The 25028-nt window shown below is 45.8% G+C and overlaps 1 protein-coding gene across 5 annotated transcripts; it reads right to left on the reverse strand.

Moving 5' to 3' along the window:
* Positions 1-1842: 1842 nt before the first annotated feature.
* LOC308244950 (beta-3 adrenergic receptor-like) lies at positions 1843-23799 on the reverse strand (the record flags this gene model as incomplete). Of its 5 annotated transcripts, XM_080661371.1 has the most annotated exons (9): positions 1843-2444; positions 2940-3105; positions 3575-3725; positions 3819-3911; positions 4128-4237; positions 4487-4598; positions 4919-5100; positions 6210-6308; positions 21642-21795. In XM_080661371.1, the coding sequence occupies 8 exons, from the start codon at positions 6226-6228 to the stop codon at positions 2222-2224; spliced, it is 1056 nt and encodes a 351-aa protein (XP_080517497.1). In that variant the 3' UTR covers positions 1843-2221. The 5 variants fall into 5 exon arrangements, 4 of the variants coding, with proteins under 4 accessions (XP_080517497.1, XP_080517496.1, XP_080517494.1 ...); XM_080661370.1 differs by lacking the exon at positions 21642-21795 and having other exon boundaries at positions 6210-6324; XR_013960189.1 differs by lacking the exons at positions 1843-2444; positions 2940-3105; positions 3575-3725; ... (2 more) ...; positions 4487-4598; positions 4919-5100 and adding an exon at positions 22501-23699 and having other exon boundaries at positions 6286-6308; positions 21642-21812.
* Between the last annotated feature and the right edge of the window lie 1229 nt (positions 23800-25028).

The raw sequence follows: 25028 nt of genomic DNA on the forward strand, positions 1-25028 counted from the left end.
AAACAAAAACCCACAGCCCTTTCCGGTTATCCTAAAACAACAACAACAACAAAAAACTCACAAACTAATTTTATTTGGCTCCGGAAGCTCAAAGGTCAGACATTTAAAATATCAATAAGGATGATGTTTGCAAGAGAATAAAACATTATAAAGGTTTTTTTAATCTGGTAAATTAGGGGAAAGATCCAAGCATTAAAGGCATAAATTATGCCTTTCTATATAAAATCTACCTCAAATTAAGCAAATCACAGTGAGGGAAAATTTCTATTTATAAAAACATTCCACTTAATGAGTGAATAAATGATGTTAGAATTAGAATGTCTGCCAGTCTGCCACACAAATGAATTAATGGAGTTCAGCATAATCATCAATGCTTGCTGACATCACAGCAAAAAACCAGCATCCCGCTCTGGCCCATGTTGCCAATTGGTCACAGCAGCCGCCTGTGGACCAAAGGTTGGTCCATGGGTTTGATTCCTGGTCAAGGGCACGTACCTGGGTTGCAGGTTCGATCCCCGTCCTGGTCCAGGTTGGAGTGCATGTAGGAGGCAACCAACAGATGTGTCTCTCTCACATCGATGTTTCTCATCTTCTCCCTCCCTCCCTTCCACTCTCTCTAAAAAAATATCAATGAAAAAAATGTCCTCAGGGGGGATTTACAAAACAAAACAACAACAAAATTAGCATCCCATACTTCCTGATGAAACACAACATCACCATCGATGATGTGGCCTTACCAAGATTGAACTTGAATCTGACCAAGCCTCTAATTTAGTTCCTTATTTTCCAAAAAATGCAGGAAGACAGAGGAACATGTTAAATGATTACTGTAGGGATAAAATTAGCAATATTCAGTCTATGAGAAACCTTATAGGACCAAAAAAACCCAGTTCTTCAATTTTAAAAAATTGCAAGAAAAACAGTGGAGGAGGAAACTACCAATTAAGAGAGTCATAAAAGACAAAATAATTGTTCCAGCTATCTAAACTTATGTAACAAACCACTCCCAAACGCAGTGCCTTAGAAGAGTAACAATATTAAATTTGCTCATCAACCTGTAACTTGGGAAGGGATCTTCAGGATAAGTCACCTTTGCTCCACTCAATTAGCTGGGATGACAGGGAGGTTCCGGACTGTAATAATCACATCTATGTTATCTGTTGTGCCTTTTTATTACATTCAGCCTTGAAATGTTACTGAACTGTTTCATGTGACTAAGGTGGTCTCCCAACTAAGCTCTGGAGGAAAAGGACTGGATTGTACATGTTTTTTACGTTCTCTTTGATGCCCAGATGCTATGGTCTGAATGTTTGTGTTCCCCCCCCAAATTCGTATGTTGAGACCTCATCACCAATGTTATGGTGTTTGGACATGGTTAGGTCATGAAGGCAGAGCCCTCATGAATGGGAGGAATTAGTGCTCTGATGAAAGGAGCCCCAGAAAGATCCCTCACCCCTTCTGCCATGGGAGTTTACATTAGAATATGCTGTTTATGAACCAGGAGTTGGGCTTTCACCAGACATTGAATCTGTGGCTCCTTGATCTTGGACTGCTCAGCCTTCGGAAATGTGAGAAAGAAATTTTTGTTGCTTATAAACCACCCAATCTATAGTAGCGTGTTATGGCAGCTCGAATGAACTAAGACAGCAGATCAGGGCCTTCACATAGTAGGTGTTCAATAAATATGAGGTGGTACATGAAGGTAGACATTTCCTTTTTCTCTGGGCTTTTCTCCTTCTTTGCTGAGGCCAGACCAATACTTTGTAAGTAGATAGATAGAGAGAGACAGAATACTTAGCAGAGAAATAAATTGTAGCAGTGAATAATCAACACAGGAATTTTGCAAGACTCAAGCTTTTATTCTAACTAGAAGTTATTGACTTTCTGGAGACTTTTTTTTTTCCAGAGCTCTTTGTGAAGCAGATAGCCTCGTTGATGCTCTGAGTGATGTAATCTATGTTGCAGGCATTGATACAGGTGAAGTTAATCCGACCATTCTTGGGAATGTAGATATGTTTCTTCTTGACCAAGTATTCTACCTGTTGGACTTGTGATAATCACAGGATCTCAGATCCTGGGGTGACCACCTCTAAGTCCCCTCTAGCCCAGTGTGGATTATGGGGGATAGGGAGCATCAGCATTTGTGGGAGGCCATAGGGGTCTTCAAAGCAGCTCCTTTCCTCAAGGAAGATTCAAAATCTGGTGTGAAGCTAGGGACTGGTCACCTAATCAGTGAAGTTGAATATTCAGATACAAGCCCAAGGTCAGAAAGGGGCGAGCTTTCTCCTCCTAGACACTTACAGTTGAGTCCAAGATAGCCATGGGTCCCATTCTGATTAGTGATGTGATCCCAGGAGCCAGGCGTTCCCAGGAGACGGAGCTTCTCTTTAACCTTTTCTTTGATGTGCATAATGTTTTCTGCGACCTCTTTCAGACTCAACTTCCTGCCAAATGAAGGACAGCAAGAAATTAGAGTATGAGGATTCCTTCTGCTCCCAATCTCCTCATTGTCAGGCACTTCTCTTCCCTTCAAAAGCCCCCAACCAAAGTGCCTGAGGGCACACCAGTGGAGTCAGGGATCTCAGATGGTTATGAGCGGGAGAAAAGTTTCAGCTTGTATTAATTTAAGCAAGCCAAGCAGACTCTTATGCAGATTTTGGTAGAGTAGCAAGCTCTTGGGGTTTCCTAATCTGTTGCAATCTGGAAGAGTTCAAACAATTCATCAGTCTGTGTCCCATTCTATTACCCATTTCCCCATAGTAGGGCAAGAGTTGGCATAGCCATTGCCATTGGAACACATGGGTCCTCAGTAAATGTTTATGAATGAGTGGAATAAAGAGGCAAGAAGAGAAGCACCCAGTTGAATCCTGTCGATCAGGAAGTATGTAGGTATCTAGAGGCTCTGCCCATCCATCCCTACCCCCACCCTTCACCCTTACCATGCTTCATGCAGAGCAGGGTTACAGAGGACAGAGGTGATAATGCGAGCACCCGAGGTGGGAGGGTTTAGCCACAGGGCCAGGGCGAAGTTCATCAGCTGGGAGAGGACACACAGCAGGAGCTGGTTGTTGAGTGTCACCACGGCCAGGATCCCCACTCCTTCATCTGCAGCACGGAGACAGACAGCCTCGTTCTCAGTCTCCTCTACCAGGGCCTTCCCCTGTAACTCTACCTCCAACCTGGCCGAAGAGAGGGCTAACCTATAGGGCCCTCATCCCAGCCTAGTCAAGCTGGTGTCCAGGCCCTAGGAAGTTGCCAGAGGGTCTCCTTCCAGGAATAGTAACTGTAAGAATCTCAAAGGTGGAAGGGACTAGAAAGATAACTAATTCTTACCCCCATCTCTTATAGATGATGAAATGAGGTCTAAGGGGGGAAACAATGCAACTGGAGCCAGTTTTAATAACTGAGCAGAGATGATGCCACAGAACCAGATGTCTAGCTCCTCTCTTGTGCCCCCACACTGCCCTCTCGGGAGGCCTTGGCTCTCTCCACAGGGTAGAGAGTGTGGAGTGTGTCATGGGTGTGGAAGCACTTTACCACCAGACCCTCCCTTCTACTTCTGCCCCTACCATACCATAAATGCCAAAACTCTTGGACAGAGACTGGCTGCAGAAGAATTCAAAGCCTTCAGACACGAAGTATTGTAAGAATCTAGTATCTTCTTCCAGGTCACCGGTAGATAAACCTTGATAGGGGATGTCAAAAAATAGGAATATCCGCTTTTTCTATAGGAGAAAGGAGAATGAAAAAAGGGTGAGACTGATGAAAGTGATGGTAGATGATGAAAGGAAGAAAGTCAAGTGAGACACTGGGCTCACCTTCATGGTGGCCATTAACTTTGTCCACTGATATTGTGTCAACTTGCGGTATTCAATGTTCCCGATCACAAAGATACAGCCATATGGGGCCTGCTATAGGTAGAGACTGTCTCATCAGGCACTGCCCCTACCAGGTGGTAGAGGCACCAGGGTGTTGGAGGAGAAGTGATACTCCAAGTTGGTTCCTACCAAAGCACTAGACAAATCCAAGCCTAGAAAAGGCCTTGGATAATTAGACGGGTGGGGAGGAAAGGAAAATAAAACTGTAGGTCAAGTTTGGGGAAAAGTCTCTGAGGGTGGCCTCTCTACCTTCACCAAACTGAAGAGCATATTGGGGTCCATGCACAGCTGCTCAGAGTCCCAGAAGGAGAATTCAAAAACTGTAAAGCCCATGTCCTGGAAGATGAGTCCATGATGTTCTGTGGAAACACAGCCCCCTACCAGCTGTTACATGGGAAACTGAGAGATGGAAGCAGACACACCAGAGAATGGCCCTGAGGGTCAGGGTTGAAAATGGAGCAATGACAAGAAAAGGGCAAGCATACCTTGGCTTGTCCACCAATTGTCATCACAGAGAGTGAGAAGGACAACAGTGAAGAATGTAAATGGGGTGGGAATCAGGAATGGGAGAGGGATCTTCTGTCACCCTCACCTTGCATAACACTCACCTATTTGAGAAGAAATGACGTAGACTATTTGAGAATCCCGACGCCAAGTTTTGAGGAACTGGGCCCCAAGTTGGAAGGCACCACTGTCACCAACAGTGTGCACACCCCCTGCCTGAGAACAAAAGAAATAAACAGAAAAATATACTTTAAAAGAGTAGTGGTGATACTAGTACCACCTCAGATTCAGATCATTCCTTTCTTGAGAGAGTTTGCACACTAGCAGTGTGGGCTGGTGCCAAGAGCATGGGCTTTGAATTCTGATGCTGGCCCTGCCCTTCAATGACAAGCTTTGGACTCTATGAGCTTTACAAGTCTCCTTTGTCAATGCCGGGGGGCAGCGGAGTCCAAAGTCCCTTCCAGGTTTAAGATTGTGCAAACTCTGATTTCCACACCCTGTGTCTGGGTGAGTAAAGGAGGGGCCCTTCTTCTCACCCTGTTCTCCACAATGACTTGGCTGTGCTTTCCAAAGAGAAGTCCCAACGAGGCCTGGATGAATGATTTCATGCCCATCACCGGTAGATACTCGTAGTTCAGGGAGGGATCCTGTGCGATCTGCAGTCGGATTTTGTGCACCACGAAAGAAACCCAGGGTTGTCCTTCCTGGGTCATGCAGACTGTGAGAAGAACCGCAGAGGGTGATCTCGAGGCCTCTGGGCTCTGCAGACAGCCCACAAACAATTCATCTGTCCTGGTTTTCTTGAAGCTTTGGAAAGTTGCCTAGGAAAAGACAACTTTCCTTCCCACCCCTCCCTTTTATAAAAGCAATGTGCTATTAGTAAATATTTATAATTTTTTAAAATTGTTTTATTTTTAAATGTTTTTAGTGATTTTAGAGAGAGAGAGGAAGGGAGAGAGAAACACTGATCAGAGCTGCCTTCTGCATCAGGGATCAAATTCACAACCTGGGATCATGGTTGAAAATGGAGCAATGATAGGAAAAGGACAAGAAAACCTTGGTCAGGAATAGAACCAGTGACCTTTTGGTGCACAGGATGACACTCAACCAACTGAGCCACACTGACGAGGACAATTTTTGTGGGGTTTTTTGTTTTGTTAATCCTCACCTGAGGATATTTTTCCATTGATTTTTAGAGAGAGTGGAAAGGAGGGAGAGAGACAGAGAGAAACATCAATGTGAATGAAACACATCACCAATTGGTTTCCTCCTGAACATGCCCAAACCAGGGCTGGGGATCAAGCCTACAAATGAGGTACATGCCCTTGACTGGAATCAAACTCAGGACCCTTCAGTCCTCAGGCTGATGCTCTATCCACTGAGCCAATTTTTGTCTTTTTAAAGAAGACAACTGAAACCTATGTGTCATTTTAAAAGGCAAAAATTATATACAGCCTGGGAGTTATAAATACCTGAGATTAAACAAAGGTAACACTGACTTTCACAGTGTCAAGGACTCTCTGTATATCAGAAGAGTCAATTTAGGGAACCATTCTTGGTTCAGGAACAGAAAGGGGGTGGAGGAAGAGGCAGAAAAATGTGCTGTGCTCATGCAGGCCCCACATACAGCTGGGGAAGAGGATATACCAGAGCTTGTATCAAACCTCTGAAAGGCCCCAGAGAAAGGCAGAGGGCACGGAATGACCCAGAATGTCTTCTGCTCTTTTGCCCACTGGGAGAAGCTTGCATGATGTTCCTGATTCCTCTGTAGCAATGGAATACTACCAGCTAGAGGCAATTATGATATACTAAGTCTTAGGCATCTACCTTTATAGGCCAGGAACATCTTCTTAGAGTAGTCGTCTTGTTTGTAGGTCTTTAACAAGCTGCCTTCTAGCTTCTGAGCTGCAGGCACATCCAAGAACACTGAAAGGGTGGACATCACTGAGATGAAAGTAGAACCAAGACTATGACTCCACTCCTATGCTCTCTCCTGCTTTTGCCCCAAGGCTTCCTCTAAGCCTGAGCTTCCCAGGCCTGCCTCTTCCCAGAACCCTGGCAGTTCTAATACAGAGGCCCCACACAATTGGTCACCAGAGCAACAGAACCCAACTCCCAGTCTCCATGGTGGCAATCCTCAGGGACTGTGGGAATATTCCATGGCTCTTGAGAAGAATCCCCTGAGAGATGGCTAGGGGAGGAGGTAGGGAAGACCTGGAATTCTCAGGCACTTCTCCCTAACTCATTGCCTTCTCCTCTCTAACCCCAATTCGCCAAATCCAAAATAACAAGTCAGCCCTTTAGAAGTTAGGGCAATACCTGGAAATAAATAAAAATGAAGACACAACAACCCAAAATCTATGGGATACAGTGAAAGCTGTTCTGAGAGAGAAGTTCGTAGCATTACAGGCCTGCCTCAAGAAGAAAGAAAAATCTCTAATGAACAATCTAACCCTACACCTAAAAGAACTAGAAAGAAAGCAACAAGAAAAGCCCAGAATAAGCAGAAGGAATGAAATAATAAAGGTTACAGTGGAAATAAATGACATGGAGTCTAAAAGAACAATACAAAAGATCAGTGAAGACTTGGTTCTTTGAAAAAATAAACAAAATTGGTGATACTAGTACCACCTCAGATTCAGAACATTTAGCCAGACTCACCAGGAAACAAAGAGAGAGAATCCATATAAGCAAAAGCAAAAATGAAAGAGGCGAAGTAACGACTGACATCACAGAAATACAAAGGATTGTAAGAAAATACTATGAACAACTACATGCCAACAAATTGGACAACCTGAGTAAAATGGACAAATTCCTAGAAAGGTACAATCTCCCAAAACTCAATCAGGAAGAATCAGAAAACCTGAATAGACCAATAACAATGAATGAAATTAAAGCAGTAATCAACTACCAGCAGCCCAGCCAGTGTGGCTCAATGGTTGAGTGTTCACCCACGCACCAAGAGGTCCCAGTCAGGGCACATGCCCAAGTTATGGGTTGGTTCCCCAGTGGGGGACATACAGGAGGTAGCCAATGGATGTTTCTCTCTCATTAATGTTTCTCTCTCTCTCTCTCCCTTCCTCTCTCTCTAAAATCAATAAAAAGATATTTTTTTAAAAAAACTCCCAGCAAACAAAAGTCCTGAACTGGATGGCTTCACAGGAGAATTTTATCAAACATTCAAATAAGAACTAACACCTACCCTTCTCAAATTATTCCAAAAAATTCAAGAGGAAGGAAGACTTCTAAACTCTTTTTATGAGGCCAGCATTATCCTATTTCCAAAACCTAAAACCTGGTGAAAGACACTACAAAGAAAGAAAATTATAAGCCAATATCCCTAATGAAAATAGATGCTGAAATCCTCAGCAAAATATTAGCAAACCAACCAGATCCACTAATACATTAAAAAGATCATACACCATGACCAAATGGGATTTATTTTGGGGATGCAAGGCTGGTACAATATCTGTAAATCAATAAATATGATACATTACATAAAATGAAACATAAAAATCACATGATCATATCAATAGATGCAGAAAAAGCATTTGATAAAATCCAGCACCTATCTATATTTATAAAAGCCAAGCGACCAGAAAGACCAGAACGACAGGAACGACTGGTTGCTATGAAGCCCAATCGGGGGCGAGGCCAGCCCGCAAACCTCCTGTGGCCCCTCCCTCCATCCGGCCCCATCCCCAATTGGTCCCCACACCAGGGGTGGGGCCAACTGACCTCCCTCAGGGGCCCCTCTTCCCCCTGCCAGCCTGGCCCCGATCAGCCCCGATCAGGGTGGGCCAGCTGGACCTCACCTGTGCACGAATTCATGCACTGGGACTCTAGTTTATGATAAAAACTCTCAGCAAGGTGGGAATAGAGGGATCATACCTTAACAAAATAAAGTCCATGTATGAAAAACCTACAGCCAATATCGTTCTCAATGGGAAAAAACTAAAAGTATTTCTCTTAAGATCAGGAACAAGACAGGGATGTCAGTCCCAGTCCAATCCAGAGTGTCACAGTGTCATCAGGGTCCCAGAGTCATTCTCTGTGGTTCCTTGGCTCTCCTCTTCTGGATGCTTCAGCTTTGGTCTCCAGCTGACTGGGCATGGGAGTAAAAGCGAATGTAGTATATGTGCAAAACGATATGCATCTGAGGAAATTTTATTGCAACTGTATGTGCTGTTAACGTAAAAAAACATTCAAACCTATAAAGAATTTTTGTGAGTTTATTTGAGCCAAACCTTGTTTTTACATTACAATCAAAGGAGGAGAGATGAGACATGGGGGGTGGGGAACCTCTAGGATTGGATAAAAAGTAAAATGATAGACATATACTTCTTTTACTTAGGTTGGTATAGGATAGTTAACAGTCAACAATTAACATGACAACAATAACAATGAAGGAATTTGATTTCACACTGAGGGATCTGGAAAAAGGGAAGTTACAAGTTACCCTGACATTTCACAGGTATCTTAGATGCAAAAAGACAATAGGCTCAGTAAAGATTGAAGTTGATTTTTGTCAAGAAAGATACTGGCCTAGGACTTGACTACCCACTATAAACTGTTTTTTAATGAAAGGCTTTTAATTTCAAACCATCCTTTGTGGTTACTTTAGGTCTCTTGAATTTGCAAGGCCTCTATTCAGGCCTTCCCTGAGTTAGTCAGGTTAGCATGTGGCCCTTTTTTCATCCACAGTACAAATAAATTAAATGTCAGTCACTGAAGGATGCTTAAATAAATAATGGACTATCCACAAAATGGAATTCTGCACTACTGTTAAAGGCAGACCTATGTGTGTAGCTGTGAAAAATCTCCAAGAAACATCATTAAGTAAATACAATGGAGGTAGAGAATAAAGAGCAAAGAGTGGGCCATTTGGGGAAGAAATAAAAGATACACTTGCATGTGCATGCTTGCATATGGACAGACTCTCTGGAAGGACACACAGAAGCACGTAACTATGAATTCCTCTGGAAAATGCAATTCGGTGGCCATTGGACACAGACAGGAAAAAAGGCTGATTTGCTTTTCACTATATACTACTTTTGTACTGTTAAACCACATGCATAAATTTCCCATTCAAACACAGTTTGTTTTTTAATGGCTGCAGCCTTTCCAGACATTGTATCCTTATTATGCAGAAGACCAATTATTTCTTCTCTTAGCTCCCTGAAAGGAAGAGGAAGTTTCCTTTCCGGGCTCCCCAAGTCTTCTTACTCCCTTCTTTTGTCTGCAGAGACTCCTGGCCCATCCTTGATCTTATTATCATGACTGAGTATGGGATCCTCTAGTGACTTTAACCCAATCGCCTAGAGCTCAGGGTGGTGTTGAACCCTCTCAAATTGCACAGCCAGGAATGGAACTTTGGTTCTTGAGTCCTGAGTCACAGTGCTTGCTCTGAGAAGGGGAATGTGGCTCAAGCCTGGCCTATTGGAGTCCCCATGGAGAAGAGCCTTTCATTACTCTCTAGTCATGTGGTTATAAGGAAATGGGGATCCTAACACTTCCAGGAGCTACTAAGGGCTGGTAAGACTGAGGGTCTGATTATTTCAGCTTCAATTGTGATGGGTGGGCTCTGTCTCCCACCAAGACTCACAAAACAGCAAATTCTCCAAACTCTAGAAAGCAGTCCACAGGCTAGGCAGCCAAAAACGGCAAATTTTCACAATTATACTTTTCTCTCTTCTCCCAGTAGACTCATCTACTGCTGGTACTTCTTATTTCACCGAGACAATAAATGCAGACTTCCACATGCTCCCATTGTAACTACCAATCTACTACATAGATACCCACCTACTCTGTCTTTTCTCTTAGTCCAGTGCTTGAGCCCACCTATTCTGTGCCCCCATCTCAATCCAGTCTTTTCCTTTGTGCCCTGGGTCCAAGCTATAATACTCTTGCAGTTGTCCTTTCTCTTCTCTCAAGCAAACAAGCAGCAAACTGCCATCTTAAAAACAAACAACATTCCCTTGACCTCACATCACCTCTGCAGCTATTACTCCATGTGTCAGTCTGGATTCAGCCAAGGAAACAGATCTGCTGGGAGTGATATGGGTATTACAGGAATTAGACCTCACGCTATTGGAGGAGGACCTGAGGAAGTGAAGGTCCAAAGAAGGGAGCTAGAGAATCAGAGAAAAATCATTAATCAGGCTGTCCTTGCCGGTGCAAGGATAAATCAGAGCTTGCAGGGAAATTAAAAAAGCCAGACACATCCAGCTGCAGGAATGGCACCTAGAAGCAGGAATGCATGGAGAGGTCTATAGGGCTTCTCTGCAGCTACCACACCTGTGGGTCTGCAGCCAAGTGTCTAGTGGTGCTCCATTGAACGGTGGGATCAACAGTCTGGAAGAAGAGCTGGACAGAGAGCTGAAGATAAGTCAGAGCCCACCCACCACCTCTGCTTCCATATCTCACCTTGGAGTCCTTCAGGTATTAGTAGACTCTGCTTCACTTCTGCCTCTCAAATCTTGAGCAAGATCCTCTTTTGGAGAGGATCTAACAAGGATTCTGAGAAACAGGATATCAGATTGACCAAAATAACAACAGGGTCATCGATCACACCACATTTCTCTGGTTCTCTTCAGAGCAATAGTTATTGAGAAAACGTTTGATTCTGTCTCCACTTCTTCATCTCCCAAGTTCTGTTGAGTCCCTCTGATCAGCATTTCATCCCTTCACACCATCAAGCTGCTTTCATCAAGGTAACAAGTGACAGACCTTCATCCTGTCAAATCCGAAGGTTCTCCTCTTATTTGATGTTTCAACAGCATGTGACAAAACTGACCGCTTCCTCCTTAAAACACTTTCTTCCCATGGCATTCAGGATGCTACTTGCTTTTGCTTCTCCTTTCACCTCATTACTGCTGCTTCTCAGTGGCTTTCTTGGTTCCTTCTATTTTTGACCTCCAAATGTTGGAATGCTCCAGGGCTCAGTCCTCTGAATTCTTTTATTTATGCCTGGAGAAATTTTATTTTACTTTTCCAAGATTTTTGAAATATAATTGACAAATAACATAGTGTAAGTTTAAGGTGTGCAGTGTGTTGACTTGAATTCTCTATCTATGGTCACCATGCAGGTGAGCTCATCCATTTCCATGAGCTTAAATACACTTCTGTCAAATTTATAAATCCATTTCTGACTCCCCTTCTAATCTACAGATTTGGAAATCCAAATGCCTACTTGATATTCTAAGACATAACTAATAGACTTTTCAAATATACTATGTCCAAAAACTAAATCACAGTTTTATATCCTCCTCACTTTCCCCCCATTTTAGTAAGAGGCAAGTCCATTCTGCCAAGTGGTCAAGCCAAAACTCCCTTGGTCTCATTCCTGTCTTCTCCCTTTTCTCTTATACCCTACATCCAATCATTGGCACGCTTTGTCAGTTCTACCTTGCAGCATATCTGGAGTCTGTTCTCTTGATAAAAACTATCCGGTGGGATGAACAAATGGGTGGATGAGTCAAGTGTACAATCCATGTTTGGATGCATGACAGAGGGTAGTCTGTGTGAATGTATAGATAACAAAAATAAAATGAGTTCTTCAGTGAATTTAAGCCTGGTTGGAATAAATGTGGTTGAGGGAGGAGAGTGGTGAGAAATTGGGTTAGGAAGGTAGGCACTGTCCATCTAATGCCAGGCCTTTATGTTAAGGGGTCTGAATTTTACCCCAAATGCTTTAGGAAGCCATTGAGTTATTTTAAGAAAGGGAATGACATTGTCAGATTTATATTTTATAAAAATCCCTCCTGGGGGCCTTGTGGAGGATGAATTAGAAGGAAGCCAGAGCTAGGCAGGAAGGCCATGTGGAGACTATTTTAGTTAATTCAGTTAAGAAGTGATGAAGACCTTGGATTATGACAGTGGCTATTGAGTAGTCTTGCCAGTTGTCCTCCTTAAAAATACTAGGCACCAGAGCAGGCCTGGAGGGACGTTCTGGTGGGTAGGGAGGATTTTGAAAAATATCTGCTAATTTAAACTGTATTCTATGTATCAAAAGTAATTACTTTTGTACATTTGAATACCTCCTTTTTGTTTTTTAAAGAAACATGCATGCACTGGCTGGTTTGGCTCAGTGGATAGAGAGTGAGCCTGAAGGGTCCCGGGTTCGATTCCAGACAAGGGCACATGCCTGGGTTGTGGGCTTGGTCCCTAGTGAGGGGCATGTGGGAGGCAGCCCATCAGTGATTCTCATCGTTGATGTTTCTGTCTCTCTCTCCCTCTTCCTTCCTCTCTGAAATCAATAAAAATATATTTAAAAAGAAAGGAAGGAAGGAAGGAAGGAAGGAAGGAAGGAAGGAAGGAAGGAAGGAAGGAAGGAAAGAAGGAAGAGGCATTCTTCATTGTAACAACTTGCAAGAAAAGCAAGGTTGGGAGGTTGGGAGTCCAATACAGACCAACCAGGTCAATGCCAGTGAGCCAGCAACCCTACCAAGAAGATGGGCATGAGAGTGGGTCAGGGGTAAGAACTAGATTGCCCTTAAGATTAGTTCTTCCTCCAGTAAACTAGTGGAAGCCATCACACAGCTAGCTTCTGAGTCTTGAGGTTGCTGATGTAGTGAAATTCACCATCAGCCCCAAATGTTTCTCCTTCCCCAGAAATGGTAGGAATTCCTCCATTGGAGAAGCAGCTGCCCATGCTCCCCTCCTTCTCCAAGCCCCTCTCCCTGAGGTTCTGGGAGAGTGTTCCCACATCAATTAGATCCAGACATGGGCCCAAGGAGAGGTCTTAGAGCAAGCATGTCAAACTCAAATGCTAACACGGGCCAAATAAACAAGGTTTAAGTTTATGGGGGCCGCAAAAAAACTAAAGCTTCAATTTTCATAGAAACGTAGGTTTATTTTGATAGAGGCATGCTGAATACAAAGGGCTGAAATAAATGAGTAGCCGTTAACATAAAAAATAGAACATTTTAATAAAAATTAATATTTTTTCTTGAACATTAACTTACCAGACACTGAATAACTACACAAATTAATAAGTGTAACACAAATAAACCTATTTTTCTTGTTCTCTGAAAGCGAAATATTTCCTGTTGTGTACACCAAACAAGCCAGTCCAAGACTAATTATGTGGCAATTGGCTGCTAAAATATTCGCTGCTAGTATTAGTGGAGAGAAATGGTGCGCCTGCGTGTAAGGCATGTAAGGGAAATGAATGCAACATGATTGTAGTAATCAGTCATTAGCGAACGTTGTAGTTCGTTATTAATAACTAGAGGCCTAGTGCACAAAATTTGTGCATGGGTAGGGTCCCTAGCAGCTACTGCTGGCTGCTGGGGCCTCCCTTCCCCTGGCTGCCTGCTGCTGCAGCTGGCCGAAGCGGGGCTGGCTGGGGGGGGCCGAGGGCAGTTGGCGGGTCAACCCCACCCCCTGGTTGAGCTCCTGGATGAACTCCCAATCGAGGGGACAATTTGCATATTAGGCTCTTATTATACAGGGTTATGTATACTAGGATATTGTAAAAATTAAGTTATGAAATTTTTTATTAAAACGTTTCTTACATACCGTTATATTGGCTGGGCCGCAAAAATATTCATTGTGGGCGGCATGCAAGTTTGATATGCTTGTCTTAGAGGAAGGACTCACTCACCCAATCTAGTGACTGGAAGGAAAACCAGAGTCACTGTGGGTGGTGCTGAGCTGAGGTAAAGCTCTCCGTTCTCACTCTCTCCTCTGGGAAGAAGTGACCCATCCCTTTCCCCTCTTGAAATACCAACAGTGGGAGCAACAATATTTCATGTTGCTTCTTGCTAATGAGATTTTGAGAACTATGTTTGTGTGCCATTATGTTATAAAGTGTGGCACCTCACTGACAATTTAGAAAAGAAAACTATAGTAAATGGGTTCTGAACCTTTAGCTCCTAATTTTCTTAAAAGGTGTGTGGGGGTCAGGGGATCATAGAAACTGGTCATTCTCTCAGAAGTGAAGAAAGAAGACTGAGAGACCCTGTTCCTGGGACACCCAATCAAAAGTCCCCAAGAGGCCTTTCAAGAGAATAGTAGGCCGACAGATCATGGGATCTTCCTGAGCTCATGGTCTCATTGTACTTTTGATTCTGATGAAAAACCTTTAAAAACACCAGAGAAGGGCTGTTATAAAGTATAACCTTAGGCAGAATTGTTCAGTGAGTCTATATTCATTTTCTACTGCCGTGTAACAAATTACCACAAATTTAGCAGCTTAGAACAATACACATTTATTATCTCACAAGTTTCATGTGTTAGGGGTCTGGGTATGGGTTAGCTGGGTCTTCTGTTCAGGGTCTCACCAGGATGAAATGAAGATGTCAGCCAGGGCCACAGTCCCATTTGAGGTTCAGAGTCCCCTTTTCACTCACACAGTTGTTGGCAGAATCCACTCCTTGCAGTTGTAGAACTCATGGTGGCTAGCTTCCTGAAGCACAGCAGGATTGTCCCTCTGACTTCTTCTGTCTCAGACCTCTGACCTTCTTTTAAAGGGCTCACCTCATTAGGTCAGGTCCCCCCAGCATTATCTCCCTTTTTATTAATTTAAGTCAACTGATAGGGACCTTAATTACATCTTAGAAATCCCTTTGCCTCTGCCATATAACATAATCACAGAAGTAACATCCCATCACCTTTGCTATATCGTGTTTGTTGGAATCAAATTACAGGTTCCACCCACATTCAAGGGTAGGGGATTATCTAAAGACATGGTTTACTGGGGGTCATCTCAGAATTCTGCCTACTACACAATCCAAGAGAATAGTCCTTCCATGAGGGGTGACTGGTGTGGATGATAATCTAATGAGACCAGAACTCTTAATTAAGGAATTCATAAGTGTCTCTCACTGAAGTGGGTTGAATAATGTCTTCCCCAAAATGTGTCCACCTGGACCCTCAGAATGTGACCTTGTTTGGAATAAGGATCTTTGAAGATATAATCTAAGATAAGGATCTTGAGATGAGAGCATCCTGGATTAAGATAGGCCCCCAATTCAAAGATGCATGTCCTGTAAGAGACAAAAGAGGAAAAGACACACAGGAGCACAGGGGGAAAGTGAAGACCGGGGTATGTGATGTATATAAGTCAAGGAAAGCCAAGAATTGCCAGTGCCACCAGAAGCTAGGAAAGAGGCAGGCAAAGGTGCTCCTTCAGTCTCCAGAAGGATCCAGCCTTGTTGACACCTTGATTTCAGACTCTAGCCTCCGAAACTAGGAGAGAATAAATTTCTGTTGTTTGAAGCTACCAAAGTTGTGGTAATTTTACGGCAGTCTTAGGAAACTAACACACTTACTGATCATTGCCTCCATACAAATCAGTGTCAATGAGATGGATTTGGTGGTCTCAGGTGCACAAATCAGATGCTACAGAGATGCCATTCCCAGAGATGAGAGGTACCTAAGAGGAACCACAGCAAGGCAGCTTTGTAACCCAACCTAATTCATCACAGAATGTAAGCAGATGCCCATTTATTCATACCCTCTTTTATCATATCCTCATTGATGAATTTGTTTAATGCAGCTGTTGTGTTATTTTTTTTTAAATGCTAAAATTGCTGTGACTTAAACAAGGTAAAAGTCTATTTTTCTTTCATTTAAGAATCTTAAAAACAAGCAGTCCAGGGCTATAATGCTGTCCCTACACTGTTGGACACCCAGGCTCTCTGGTTTTTCTGCCTTTGATGGCAGATGATTGCCATCTTATGACCCAAGGTGACTACTTCCATTCTTACCATCACACCTGCATTCCAGTTATCAGGAAGGGACATGGGGAACTGCACACTTCAACTGGCTAGAACTTAGCCACATAGTCACACCCAGCTGCAAGCAAGGCTGCAGTGTATCTATGGCGAGGCCATGTGCCCAACTAAAACTTAGGTGACCTATTACTAAAGAATGAAGGGAAGAATGGAGAATAGGTAGCAACTTCTGCCCACAGGAGACAACAAACAACGGTCTGATTTATCAGTAGTCTCTCCAATCTGGGGCCCAGGGATATGAAAGAAAAGGCCTAGAAATGGAAATTCAGGAATGGGAGCACTCCCACCACCCTTCTGACTGAGTATAGGATGAAACAGAGCTTTGGAAATGTGGAAAACATCAGGCATAAGATGAGCATGAAAAGGCTACGCATTACAGTGTTCCTCCTTCCTCCCATCCCCTATTGTGGGTTGAATTGTGTCCCCATAAGATACGTTGAAGTCCTAACCCCCAGAACTGGTGAATGTGACCTTATTAGGAAACTAGAGGTCTGGTGCACGAAATTTGTGTGTGGGGGGGAAGGGTTCCTCAGCCCGGCCTGCACCCTCTCGCAATCTGGGACCCCTCGGGAGATGTTGGACTGCCGATTTAGGCCCGATCTCTGCAGGATCGGGCCTAAACTGACAGTCAGACATTCCTCTCACAATCCGGAACTGCTGGCTCCTAACTGCTTGCCTGCCTGCCTACCTGATCACCCCTAACCACTCTTCCTGCCTGCCTCATCACCCCTAATCACTCGCCTGCCTGCCTCATCACCCCTAATCACTCGCCTGCCTGCCTGATCGCCCCTAACCACTCACCTGCCTGTCTGATTGTCCCTAACCACTTGCCTACCTGCCTGATCACCTCTAACGGCCTCTGCCTCAGCCCCCACTACCGTGGCTTCATCTGGAAGGACATCCAGAATGATGTCAGGAAGGTCATTTGGCTATCCGGTCTAATTAGCATATTAGCCTTTTATTATTATAGATAAGGTTTTTATAGATGCAATCATGTTAAAATTAAGTCTTACTGAGTTAAGTTGGGCCCTGATCTAATATCTGGTGTTCTTAGAAGAAGAGGTAAATTTGGACACAGACACATAGGGGAAGAAGGCCATGTGAAGATGGAGGCAGAAGTTGGAATGATGCAGCTACAAGTCAAGCAACCAAGGATGGCCACAAGAGGCAAGGAGAGATTCCTCCCCTAGAGCCTTCAGAAAGCATGACCCAACCAGCACTTTGACTTTGGACTTCTAGAACTGTAAGAGAATACATTTCTGTTTGTGGTAATTGTTTATGGCAGTCCTAGCAAATGAATACACTATCTTCCTTTTTCTGGTTCCTTAGGGCCCCCTTCTCATGAATCCTGACTATGTCCCATAAAGCACTGACATCTGGAAGTGCCCTCTGTCTCTAAGCCTTCTGTCCGTCCTTTAAAATTTAGCTCATTTTAAGTGCTGCAAGGGCAATGATAGGGTGAACCAAACCAGGACCAAAATGTCAGGCACAAGCCAGACCAGGGTCCGAACGTGAAAAGAGGACCAGAGGGGGAGATGTTCAGTGACATGGATATGAAGCCAGTGGAATTGGTCTGAGGTGGGGAGAAGAAAGATAAAGTAGGATGTGCCCACAGTGACCAAGGACAAGTGGGTCCAAGATCCAGGCTGTCGATAGGAGCAGGACCATACAAGGATCAAAACCAGGACACCTGGAACTAGTCCCAGCTTCGTACTCTAATGACACCACTTACACTGGAGAAGCCCTTTCGGTTTCCAAACCATTTTTGCATACAGTCATTTGTTCTTCAAAACTAGTCTGCATGAGCTGAGTAGAGCACTAATAAAATCTCCACTTGATTCACTGGCAAACAACATGTCAGATGCTAAGTAACTTGCTCAGCGTCACATAACTGATTATAGCATTGTGTGTAGAGAAAAGAAAATAAACTTTGGAGTCTGGTAGACTGCATTAGAATCAATACAACCAAGCTATTTGATTTTTATGAAGCTCTGTGGTTTTTTTGAGACCATTTTTTATTTGTGTCACTAACATAACATTTGTAGTGACACCAAATAAAACAGTCATATTTGTGCTCAATAAATTATGTCTTTCCTCCTGCCTTTTTTCCCCCCACGTGTTTTTTTAAATAATTCTTTATTGTTTCCTCCTCCCTTTCTTACTTGTTTTCCAGCTCTGAATTCTGTGCTCTCTATACTACCAACCACAGTTTGCATTTAAACCTTGGGTTCTCACAATTCACCTCTCTAGAAGTCAGTTTCTTCATCCATTTTATCAAAAGATTGGTCTAAAATCAGTGGTCGGCAAACTGTGGCTGGCGAGCCACATGCGGCTCTTTGGCCCCTTGAGTGTGGCTCTTCCACAAAATACCATGGCCGGGGCTAGTCTATTTTGAAGAAGTGGCATTAGAAGTTTAAGTTTTAAAAATTTGGCTCTCAAAAGAAATTTCAATTGTTGTACTGTTGATATTTGGCTCTGTTGACTAATGAGTTTGCCAACCACTGGTCTAAATCATTTCTGTGGTCTCTTCCAGTTGGGAGGGGCCTTATGTTTTCAACGGACCACTATTTCCAAGTCCACACCTGTTGTACCTCACATCGCCATCAGGGGGCACCTAGCACTGCTTATGCCTTGGGTGGAGCAGATACTGAAGGTGCTAAGTAAGCTCTGCCTAAGACTTCACAGAACTTTAGGAGAGCCTACCATCCCAGAAACACTCATTCCCCTTCTGAAGACAAGAGAGGAGAGAAAGGGTTATTCTCCATTTATTTTACAGATGAGGGAAGCATTTTTATTTTCCTTAATCTCATAACAGGATGAGCTAATGAAAGGTCAGATGCCTTATGGAGTTTCTGCTAATCAAACTGAGTTGTGCATTATGCTTCAACCACTCACTAATTAGGCTAAAGCTGACTATATCCAGAGCTTTTTGCCTGGAGTAGGGGAGAGCATTAGCAATACTCTCCATTGGAGGCATCCGCTTCCCCTCTGGACACAAACACAGACATAATCCACCAAGAGGCCTGAGAGGAAGCCTGGATCTTTGGTTTTCAGGAGGGAAACATAAAGAAGCACTGTTTCCATGGCCTTCGCCTGGAAGAAGCTGCTCCTACTCTCTAAAGGGTTGAGGAATGAAGTTGGTGTGGAATTGTAGCCTGCTGACTGCTCGTGAGGACCACAGTCTGAACTTACCTTCGTTCCCCAGACGAATCTACCGTGGGGAGAGCCTGAGAAAAATCTATCAGCTTCCCCCATGCCCTAATTCTGCCTGCTTCTTAGCAGTTCCTCTGGAAAATCCAGTCACTCCTCACTCCCTCTCTTCCAATTCAGCCCCCTTCTCCCTGTCATTTCTGCCCCATGCCCAGCTCCTGCTAACAGACTCTGGCAAGACCAGCGATTCCACGGGCTCTTTCATTCTCATTGGTCTGTAAGTCTTCACATCTGTAGGTTCAGAGGATGGTTGTTTGTCTTCCACAGTTCAAGTGCTCAAGCCTCATGCTAACAAAAGCAGCCTGCTCCCCATCCAAGGATGTAAATCTCTCTCAGCCTGACACCTGGTCACAAGTTGCTGGAGAAACAACCGGAGAGGCTGCCTCTCCATCTGTCAGATACACTGATGACAATTCGCAGATGGAGTCCACAGCTCCAGTGCAAGTCTAAACACTCCAAAGGACTCTGACAGCTGGCACACGGGTATCTGTCAAGCAAGACTCAAGCAGTATGAGTTCCTGGATAATGTTCAAGAACAATTCTACAAACCAGAATCCTTCTCCATTCCCTCCCCCTTTTCCCCCAAATCACCCTTCTTCCCTGCCTAGGACTGACTGGGCAACTTTCCTCAGTGATGGTGAGAAAATATTCAGAGATGGGAGAGGCAGCCCTCTTACTTAGCCCCAGGCTAAAGCAAGACTTCCTTCCCCACTAAGGGTTCAAAAGTTGAGTCTTTGCCCAGAAACCTTCCACACCTCAGACAGCAGAGATCTCACACTGGCCTGGGTTGAAAAGGAGAAAGTCATCTTTGGTATGCAAACATCCTAAGAAATAAAAACCTGGACTCCTGGAGAAAAGAGAACAGCCTAGGCCAGGTCCAATTCACAGGGAACACCCATATGTGGAAATCCACCGAGCTTATCCTCAGGGCAGATCGAAGTTTTATAACTCTGGAGCTCCTGAACCTAGCCAATGCATTGTACGCTGCTGTCATTCAGCACATTAAACTTTTTTATGGTTTACAGGTTATCCTGTATATCAGTCCAGACAATGGCCTCTGTTCATGGGGTTTAAATAAGAACTCACAAAAAGATCCAGTGATTTCCATAAAAATGTTTTTTCCATAGAAAATTGCCTGATAAGATTCATAAAAATTGGAATAAGGAAAACAATTATCAACTGGCTCAAACTTGTAACTTGTTTTACTTCCAGAAGATACTATAGATTTCTGCAGCCCAGGAAAAGGAAGGTAGAGGTTAGGGAAAGAATGGGAAATGTCAGAATATATTTATAGCCCAAGACATATGCCCAGTACAAACAATGCTTCGTGCCTCCAGAAATGAACACGTACAGTGCAGAATAAAACTGGTTCCTGCTGGCAACGGGATCTTAGGAAGCCACCACTGGCTTATAGCATGGGAGCTGGCATATGCTCCATGTGCCCTGATCCTGAGCCCAGCAAACTCAATCCTATGGACACTTTGCTCAAGTCCTATGGGTAACATGGCTTTGCTACTCACTTAAACTGGATTCCAGGAGTTTTGGAAAGGGTGGGGAGGCAGGAGTATCAGCGGCTCAAGCTTGCTCCCCTTTATCCAAGCAGATGTTTCATTTTCATTTCATGAGGGTTAGGAAGAAAGGAACAAGGATTAGTCCTAATTTATTGCCACTGTCAAAAGCCAGCTCTCAGAAGTAAGTGGATTATGGAAAGAAAACAAATGGAGAGAAGAGAAGGCAATGGATGAATTGCATTCAATAATATTTATTAAGTTGATTTTAAAATGTAAAGAAGGGATCCATTCTAATGGTTCACCTTCTATGAACCCTGGAGTCCCCCCAAACCCTGGAGAAGTCCTTCTGACACGTTGTGAGGTAGATCAGAGCTATTCTGTGTCTAAAGTGAGGGAGGCTGGTGCTTGGAGAGCCCTGGTGAGGAAGCCAGGGACAAAAATCCCAAACCTTGACCTTTTTTAGCTTCCTGCTCTCAGCCTGGGCTGCCAAGCCTAGAGGACACTGAGTGGTTCATCAGGTCTGGGGGGGGGGGGCGAAGGAATAGAACGAGGGGTACTCTCTCTCTCTGCCCTAAGCACATGCACACAAGTGAGCAAGGTGCCCAGCCAAAGCTAGCCGGGCTGCTCCAAGGGCAGCTGAGCACGGGCAGCCCAACTCTCCAGCTGCTGAGGTATTGGTGAAGTTCAGGGGTGGGGTTTAAAAATCCTCTCTCAGAAAGAGAGAAGACGGTAAAAAACAAAAACAAAACAAAACAAAACAAACACACACACACCAAAAACACTCCGTCAGTCCCCACCTCCCCATCTGTGGCCCAGTCATCAGGTTCTGGAGGGCAGAGTTTTCCAGCTGGGAAACTCCACAGGGCTCGTTCTAAACAGAGGCCAGAGCTTTCCAAAGGTTCTGGATCAATGATCAACGGAGCTCTTGTTTCTTGTCCTTCAAGGCCTAAGAAATTCCCCAGGAAGCCCTGGAAAAAATGAAGATAGCAAATCTTGGGGTGGGTGGGGCACAGGGTGGGGACAGGGGACCCAGGAGGTCAGGGACCCTGGAAAACCCGTAATTATACAAAAGCATCGGCCCCAAGCAGCCACAAATCTACCCCGACTCCAGCCCAGCCCTGTTTCTACCAGCTGGAAGAACTCGCACTCCCGGCTTCCTCACTCCCCTCAGAACCTTCACACCCTAAGTGGATTCTCACCTTCTTGGCTATCAAACCTTCAAAGAAACCAGAACTGGGGCAAAGGACTTGGGAGGGCCTCCAATCGCCTCTGCAAGCCAAAGCCAGCCCAAGCGGTGACAAGAAATCCGGGCGGCCATAGAACAGAGCTAGAAACCCAAAACTTGAGCTGACCTTGCGGGCCAGAGGCCTGGGGGCACAGCAGCGCTTCCCTGGCGCGCACAAGGGGCGCTGGGGTGAAGAACAACCCGGCGGCCCCCCTTTGTTTCAATCCTACGGTCGGGTGGATCGGATGCGGGAAAAGAATGGACTTCGGTTTTCATTTTGGTTCCCTAGTCCATGTCTTCCCTTCTTTCAATGCAGAGTCCCTCCCCAGCCCCACCTTCTCCTATCGAATCCCAAACTCAAAACATTGATCAGAGGAGACACCGAATGTTTCCTGCTCCCGAGCTGTCAGCCCCTTTGCCTCGTTACCTACTCGTCGAGCGGGGGGCACTGCCTGGACTCGGAGGGGCGGGCCAGGGCCGCAGGGGTCCAGGAAGCGGAGCCGGCAGCGCGGTGCTCCTCCCGCGGGCAGCGGCGCAGCAAGCGGCGGAAGACGCAGCGAAAGTCGGGGCTGCGGCAGTAGATGAGCGGGTTGAAGGCAGAGTTGGCATAGCCCAGCCAGTTAAGGGCCAGGAAAGCCTGATCGGGAACCAGGGAGGGGCCCCCAAGGGCGCGCACCACGTTGGCCACAAAGAAGGGCAACCAGCAAAGAGTGAAGGTACCCATGATGAGACCCAAGGTGCGCAGGGCCCGGTGTTCTGTGAGAGGCAGGAGGCGTGCAGGCCGGCGGCTGCCGGAGGGCACCGCTGCGGACGGAGCGCACGGCCCCGCCTGGGCTGGGGACCGAGAGCGCGATGCCGCCGACGGGGACTCCTCTGGCGGGAAGCGTCCCAGCTCCCGACGCAGCAAGTGCAGCTGGCGCGTCGCCACGACGAAAACTCGCGCGTAGACGAAGAGCATCACCAGCAACGGAAGGTAGAAGGAGACGGAAGAGGAAAGCAGCGTGTAGGTCATGTTGGCGGCGAAGGCGCAGCAGCGCGGGTTGGAGTGGCAACGCTGCGCCTCGGCGTCGGCCCCCACGCGCCACCATTTGCTCATGATGGGCGCAAAGGACACCGCCGCGGACACGACCCACACGAGGACCACGGCTGCCCGGGCGCGGCGTTTGGTGACCAGCGCGCTGTAGCGCAGCGGGTTGGTCACGGCCAGGTATCTGTCCACCGCCAGGGCGCACAGGGTTTCGATGCTGGCTGTCACGCACAGCACGTCCACCGAGGTCCACAGCTCGCAACCAGTGGCGCCCAGGGGCCAGTGGCCAGTCAGCGCCAAGGTGGCCCCCGGCGGTACTACCAGGAGTCCCACGACCAGGTCGGCAGCGGCCAGAGAAGTCACGAACACGTTGGTCATGGTCTGGAGCCTCGGCGTCCGGGCGATGGCCACGATTACCAACAGGTTGCCTCCCACGGTGGCCAGCACCGCCAGCGCCAACAGCGCCCCCGCCAATGCCGCTGCCCACGGCACCCCTGACAGCCCACTCGAGTTGGCAGTATTGGGCGCCAGGGTGGGGGCATCTGGCCACGCGGCCAGAGAGCTGTTCCCGTCAGTCCGCGGAGCCATTCCCACGTCGCGCATGGGGCGGGAGGGAAAGAGGTAAGGGGGCGCCCAGCTCACGCGACTCAGGGGAGGGGGCAGTGGGGCGTGGGAGAGATCTCCTTGGCCTGGGGCATCTTCCCTGGTTGACTGGGAGAGAAAGCTCAGTCCTCCTATACCCACCCCCCCACTCGGTGCCACCGCTGGGGGGTGGGGGGAGTGGCGGCTCTTAAAGGGGCAGCGGCCAATAGTTTCAACACGGCGTCAGGAGGGGATTTGGAGGGTAGGGAGGAAAAGGAGGTGGAAGCCCGACTTTCCCTTTAGCCAAATCCGGAGCACGGAGGCTCTGACTTCTCTGCCACGATGTGCCCCCTCCTGCCACGACCAGTTCCACACTCAGCACAGCATCGGTCAGCACTGGTTTCCTGGCCTCCCCACTCACTGTGGCGGAGGAAAAGGTAAACCCTTTCTGTCCACAGCAGCCCCTCGGCTACTTGGGTGCCCTCCCCTAAGATATTGTAAGTTAAGTAATAGAGGGCAGCCAATATCCTCTCTTCTCCCAGGAGGCCATTTCAGTGAGATCTGCCCCCTTTCCCTTCTATTTCACTTACCCTCCCTGTCTCTACAGTTTTCTGTTCTGGCTCTCTCACCCCCGACCCCTCCCCCAGCTACTGGGGAAATTTGCCATTTTTCAGGAGTCTTTATCACTGCCCACTCATTTGAATTTCAATTTGGCCTCCGTAGCCTGGGATGCTGAGAGTTCGATTTCTCCAACTTCCCCATTACACATTGCCCTTTCCACACACCTTTCCACCTTGAAATTTTCTAGATGGGCCCTTTTTTTCCCCTCAAAATTCTGTTGAAAAGACATGTTAAAAGTGAATGAATGGCCCTAACCGGTTTGGCTCAGTGGATAGAGCGTCGGCCTGCGGACTGAAGGGTCCCAGGTTCGATTCCGGTCAAGGGCATGTACCTTGGTTGTGGGCACATCCCCAGTAGGGGGTGTGCAGGAGGCAGCTGATCAATGTTTCTCTCTTATTGATGTTTCTAACTCTCTATCCCTCTCCCTTCTTCTCTGTAAAAAATCGATAAAATATCTTTAAAAAAAAAAGAAGCAAAAAAAAAAGTGAATGAATGGGTTTGAGGTTGAGGCTGATCCACATCACCCCCAACTATCCACACATCTTCCATCACCACCCTCCCCATGGGAAAGTGTTCATGCTACTTCCTTGAAGATTTATTCATGAACTTTTTTTATTTTTTATTTTTTAATTTATTGATTTCAGAGAGGCAGGGAGAGGGAAAGACAGACACAAACATCAATGATGAGAGAGAATCATTGATTGGCTGCCTCCTGCACGCCCCCTACTG

This window comes from Plecotus auritus (assembly GCF_963455305.1).
Source record: "Plecotus auritus genome assembly, chromosome: 3".
In the NCBI taxonomy this organism is placed as follows: Eukaryota; Metazoa; Chordata; class Mammalia; order Chiroptera; family Vespertilionidae; genus Plecotus; species Plecotus auritus.